The sequence below is a fragment of the Lineus longissimus genome, chromosome 1 (assembly GCF_910592395.1).
Source record: "Lineus longissimus chromosome 1, tnLinLong1.2, whole genome shotgun sequence".
NCBI classification, from domain to species: Eukaryota; Metazoa; Nemertea; class Pilidiophora; order Heteronemertea; family Lineidae; genus Lineus; species Lineus longissimus.
Window position 1 is genome coordinate 7,354,011 of NC_088308.1, and position 6,000 is coordinate 7,360,010.

The 6,000-nt window shown below is 43.2% G+C and overlaps 1 protein-coding gene and 1 long non-coding RNA gene across 2 annotated transcripts; both read left to right on the forward strand.

Moving 5' to 3' along the window:
* Positions 1-505: 505 nt before the first annotated feature.
* Positions 506-4,567, forward strand: LOC135496925 (testis-specific serine/threonine-protein kinase 3-like). The gene is made up of 6 exons (XM_064786525.1): positions 506-841; positions 1,129-1,369; positions 3,096-3,227; positions 3,570-3,683; positions 4,208-4,444; positions 4,560-4,567. The coding sequence occupies exons 1-6, from the start codon at positions 506-508 to the stop codon at positions 4,565-4,567; spliced, it is 1,068 nt and encodes a 355-aa protein (XP_064642595.1).
* Positions 4,568-4,661: 94 nt separating this feature from the next.
* On the forward strand, positions 4,662-6,000 carry LOC135482937 (uncharacterized). Its single transcript, XR_010446283.1, has 3 exons — positions 4,662-4,727; positions 5,319-5,428; positions 5,751-6,000. It is a non-coding gene; the product is annotated as an uncharacterized LOC135482937 (long non-coding RNA).

Below are 6,000 nucleotides of genomic sequence, written 5' to 3' on the forward strand. Positions count from 1 at the left end.
AACTGGAGTACACTCTTGTAAGACTATACTATAATTTCCTGGCGCATGCCTGGTTAAGCTTCAAGTTTATGATTGACTAATTAACTTGAAGTGACCGAGGATGGGACGTGCCTGTTTTTGTGGCCTATTATGTCGTAGAATGAGTGAGGCATAAAGATAAAGGTTTTGGCGCCAAATGAATTATGTCAGCAACGGCGGTAGTCACTCATTAGTCATTGTCGTCGCGTCGTTAGATGGATGCTCCTTGCCGACATCACAAACCGAAACGCAAACATTAATTGTCATAAGAAGGAGGATGTTGATTGCATTGCATTGCATTTATCGGGGCATGACGTCACACCTCGCACCTGCAGTATGATGACGTCATGACGTTTTATGACGCATATAATGACGTCACTCTTGGCGACACGTTGTTAATGAAACGCCCTGACAACGAGGGACTCCCACACGGCCAAAAAATCGCAAAACTTTCTCGATTCAATTTTTTGTAACGGACCAAACAATAATGGCAGCATTGGCGTGCTATGACAAGGCCGCACTCACACCTTCTGCATATAAGGCGAAGATCATCTCCGTAGCGGCCGGACCTTTGGTGCTCAAGCGAAAAAATCACAGTTGGCGGCCCGTGAGAGAGAACGCCCCGCTTGAAAAGTTTGGCTACATTCTTGGCGAAAGGATCGGCGAAGGACCTTACTCTAAGATCCAACTTGCCTACAACCCAAAAGAAGAAGAACACGCGGCCGTTAAGGTTATCACGAAGGATAAGATACCCAGGAAAATATTTGAAAAGTTTATCAAGAGGGAAATTTATATTATGCAGCAATTTCAACATCCTCATATTGTAAGTACATGTACGTGTAGAGTGGGTAGTCTCAGTGAACGCCTTCGACCATTCGTCATTTTTCATTCAACATCGGGGTCAAAATTACATGTAAATGTATATGATCTGATAAGGACTCCCAACTTGCATTTGCAAGAAAAACCGCCTTCCTTCAGAAGTAGCTTACTTTCATAGTAACAACACTTCCTGCATGATCGCCTCTGATTTATGGTAATGCCTTGATAGAGCAATGTATGCATGAAAGTGTTTTTTTACTTTAAAAATAAAATGCATTTTCTATTTCAAAGATTGGTGTGAACGAAGTAGTGGAGTCAAAAAACCACATCTACATCGTCATGGAATACGCTCAAAATGGCGACCTTCTCCAATATGTAAACCAGGCCGGTGTCCTGCCGGAAGCAGAAGCCAGGAGGTTGTTCCGGCAGATCATTGCCGCAGTAAAAGTTTTACACGAGGCAAAGGTTGTACACAGAGATATCAAACTAGATAATATTTTACTGGATGAGGATAACAATGTGAAATTAGCAGGTAAATCTATATCATAATACTATAAGGCGGCTCGCTAAAGTGCCATTTGGGGGTCGTGTTTCGTCTCGAAATTTTGCGCGTTTGCAGGTGATATGTTATCCTGATGCAACGTCATGTTTATTTTCGGAAATTTACTTCAGCGGAGCAGTAATGAGGGATTTTTAATCGGACACGGTCAATTCTCCTTATCACTCACGGAAGCCAAGCCATTGCTGTTCAGTTATGCAGAGGATTAATGAATCACCTGCACTCCCTGTGGGGTGACTAACACTACCTGTTGAACGGCTGGCTGTAGGGGGATGATTGGAACAGCCTGTACACGTGTTGACCTGCTGAACCAAGGTTAATGTTATTTTCAATCCACGATTGTAGGTCACCTGATCTTCGAGATTTCGCGGGAAAGAAATTGTAAACAAACGCATGTGTGCAGTTCAAATAAACTGTATTTTGATACTTTTGGTTGCTGGACTTGGGTTTTCCCGCAGTAAGGAGCTGGGGTCAAATTGATGGTCTATCGTATATTGGTACTGTATTAGCCAGAGCTAGCCCTTGATTATGAAAGGATTTTCAAATTAAGGTTACAATGGTATGTTTATGTGCTCACCACAGCTTTCAAAACTTGATGTATCTGAAGAGGCACTCTGAACTTGGCATGGCCTTATCAAGGAGCTGCTCACGGTGCTGAACTTCTAGCTAGCCTGTCGACTAAGTGCCTTGCCCGAGATCATGCTACATGTAGGAGGAGCACGCATTTTAAAGTTTTAGTAGTGATAGTGCAATTGGTCCGAGCCATTTGGAGGCCGACATGTGAAGGCCTATCTGGGTTCTCCTTCATCTCCGTATAAAAAGGGGCATATTGCTGACTAAGGAACGAGGTATATTCACATTGCCTCATCATCTCATTCGGACCAATTGATTTACTTTTATATGCACGCATACAGCACGCCACAGGGTCCGAGTCTGTGGACAAATGGTTGGTTTAATTTGTCTCTTCGATATTGCTCCTTTGATATTGCATTATATTTTCATTGCAATTCAATCTATTCAAGGTATAGCCCATTTGAACCTGCCTGCGCCACGGGTACAATGCTAGTGTACATGTATATCAAATTGGATAACACCTTACTCGATCAGGATAAAAATGTCGAATTGTCCGGTAAAAATATCAAACTAGATAACACCTTACTCGATCAGGATAAAAATGTCAAATTAGCAGGTAATCATACATCAAACTAGATAACACTTTACTCGATCAGGGAAAAAATGTCAAATTAGCAGGTAAACTAGATGGCAAAAAATATCTTACTGGATCATGATTCACACAGTGTTAAATTCGCAACATCTTACTGGAACGGCGTTAGAATGTCAAATTAGCAGGTATATTATTCAGACAGGGTACATGTAGTAGGCAGGATGACGTCCTATTGATCAGCTTGTGATCTCAACTTAATACCCACATGTGCATATTATTTGCTCTAAATAAAATGTATAGTTTTTTCGCAATGCATTTCAAGGACTCGTTGGTCACATATTGAGCAAAGCGAGAGAAGTCCCTAATGCAAGATCGTCAAATTTGGCAAAAGACAAATCTATCCCGACGTGAACTTGCAAAAACACAAAACACTGTACTTTTTTGACGTCGTACAAAATTCTCTTTGTGACAGGGTTTAAATCAATCAAACTATCGACGCATCAAAATCAATGTGACCATTTTTCTTGCTCACAGATTTCGGCTTTGCCCGCCTCCAATACTCTTACGAGCTCAGCAAGACGTTCTGTGGATCGTACGCGTACGCCGCCCCCGAGATCCTAGACGGTGAAGACTATGACGGCAAGCTTGCTGACGTGTGGTCTTTGGGTAAGGCGTTTTACTATTTCAACATGTTCATTGAGAGGGAAACACCCAACACCGTATCGTAAACTCACGTTTCGCTAAGCTTCTTAGGGTTACACTACTTACACGAAATACACGTCAAAACAATTCGTTCAGTATAATCATATACATGTACTCTCAAAAATGTTCGCGAAGCCAAAACGTTTGCAACGTCTCATTATAAACTTAGCGGCGGACTAAATTCCGTGCAATAACTGGTATAGAGTAGAACAGTAACACGCCAATAAGATGTGTTAAGTTGCTTTGAAAAATGCAACGTTACGTTAAATACATTCCTTGATATGAAGCCTCCTATTCTTTCATAAGGCGTTTGCCTATATGGGATGCTGCACGGAAGGGTACCATTCCACGAAGAAGACGTCGACATCCTTCGCCAGTCCATGGACGGGGAGATCCATTTCAATGCTGGTGTAACAAAAGGTAAGTGACACTCTAAGAAATAAAGGTTTTTGAGCATTCGAAAAATTTTAAATTATTTTTCGGCCAACACAAAGAGGAACTTAATAAACTGATATGCAAAGAACTTCTGTTTTTCATTACTTGCATTAAACGTCATATCAAGAATTCATAAAGACTAGTCTTTGTGAATTTATAAAGTGGCTATAACAATCTTTTCAAAGAGCGCATTCATTTGAGCAAGAGGGAAGAAGCATATATGGAGAAGGTGTAGATATTGCGACACGGGGAGCTGGGCCTCCTATCATAACGCCGCTTATATCGTTTTATCGACATAGTGTGAGTGGGAAACATTCAAAATTGGCTCTCCTAATCCACTTTTTAATAACCTCATTGTGGTTTTGCACATTTTCTCGAAAAAGATTTAGAAAAATGGCACTTAACCAAATTCTTGTACTGGCATCTTCAATTTCTCATTTCTCATGTCACCAAGCTAGCCTTTCCGGGTATACCACACAAATAATCCCATATATATACTCTACTTTTAGAATGTTCTGATCTAATCCGCTCGATGTTAAGAGTCGACAGATCACAGAGGGTGAGCCTGGCGGACATCGTAGCTTCCCCGTGGATGACCATGCCCCTCGTGACCATACCCGAGGACGACGACCACGACGATGACCTCGACTCCACGTGGAGCATCATCTCTCGGCGTGAACCATCGGAGGCTAGCGGGAGCGTTAGTAACTCAACGGTTTCCAGCCAAGGTGTCAGGATTGTTGAAGGTAAAGGATCAGTCTGCTGCACCATCTCGGTTTTAAGAGTATTATTTTAAGCATTGTGGACGACTGGAGGACGATGATTCGCATTACCGTTTATTTCATTCCTGTACCGTTTCAGTCAACTGAAAGGAAGGATTATTATATTAGATTGTGTAACATCTGTTGCAGATCCTCATGTACCCGTCGAGCACGGCTACAATAGCGACCAGCGCCACACAGGAAATGCCGCTACGAGTACGACCATAGTCACTGATGTGCTGACAGCCGTCGCAATTAATAGCTGCAGGTGAGAAATTAATAAAATGTACACAATGGTACCTCGGGCAGACTTGACCATCAACGTATTGACATTGCGTAGCTTCCAGACAACGCGCGTCAAGTATGGGCGGAGAGGCTATACGGAGGCTACGGAGGCAATCCCGCTAGAAGTTCAGTATGTAGGTAGGCCTACCTCGGGAGAGAGGGAACTTGATTTAATCCTTTGAGGAGTTTTGTTGGTGGGCATCCTGAACTTGAGGCCAACACTCGGCACTAACGACCGAGGAGTGTGAGGGGAGGCGGATATAACTGACTCTGGTTTTCGAGGATGGTTGGTGGGACAGGTAAGAAGGCATTGTCACGCGCTGGTCAATCACATGAGCTCAATTGCCATGATTTCCTGAAGCCTTGACGATCGAGCCTCCTTTCTATAGTCCTAAGCAAGTTGACAAGGTCTCCGGTCTCTTATCCTATCTCCTGTTCGCCATGTCGTCCTGAACAGAGTGCACTAATAAAATGACACACATAGATCAAGATCCCCACTTGTCACGCTGTACGCCATCCTGAAATTCACTGCAGACAACTACTTCACCCTGAGCGTCTTTTTTTCCGATTTCAGAGAAGTTAAGTCAATGTCCTCGGCGAGAAGCAGCGGTACAGATATTGGTGTCAAAGGAGCTGTCGGGAGGAAGATCTCCGGGAAACTGCAGCCGATTTCCCAATGCAATGGTAAGATTGTCATTCCGAGGTTGACTGGGTCAGTGAGAACGTATGATAATTGTTGGAATAGCATACCAGATTACGTCAACCATTGTCGATTACTCTTTGGAGACGTGCAGAAAATGATTGTGTGGCTTACTTAACCAACAGAGAAGAACATGTTTTCTAATCGAATGTCCATTGGACGACTTGGATATCCTGGCGAGCAACGATCACCATTCTAATGACTTATGTGTTAACGAAAACGAGCAATTGGCTCTCTTAACAAGCAGATAATTGCCTCGGTGACTCCCTGACCTACTTTGAGATAGTGTTTCAACTTCCATTTCAGATTTTAACGTGGGGCCCTCTGCAGAAACAGGTCGAAGAAACTTGACTGGATTCCGGAGGCGAAGTTTGCTTGCCGACTCTCCGAGGAGAACTTCCACTCCCGAAGGACGTGTTAACCAGTTGATAGAGCAAGGAGCAAGCCACAAATCTCTCGTCACTGAACTGAATTGCTTGAAGTACACGGGCAGCGGGAGAGTTGCGAAATATCTCGGAGAGGAGCAAAGGAATAGCACGACCGTTCTTAGAAAGAA

What these genes read in the sequence shown, in the direction of transcription:
- LOC135496925 (XM_064786525.1), top strand. Translation starts at nt 506, where the DNA reads ATGGCAGCATTGGCGTGCTATGACAAGGCCGCACTCACACCTTCTGCA. An exon ending in AATTTCAACATCCTCATATT is followed by an intron (nt 842 to 1,128) that starts GTAAGTACATGT and finishes TCTATTTCAAAG; the next exon opens with ATTGGTGTGAACGAAGTAGT. An exon ending in TAACAATGTGAAATTAGCAG is followed by an intron (nt 1,370 to 3,095) that starts GTAAATCTATAT and finishes TCTTGCTCACAG; the next exon opens with ATTTCGGCTTTGCCCGCCTC.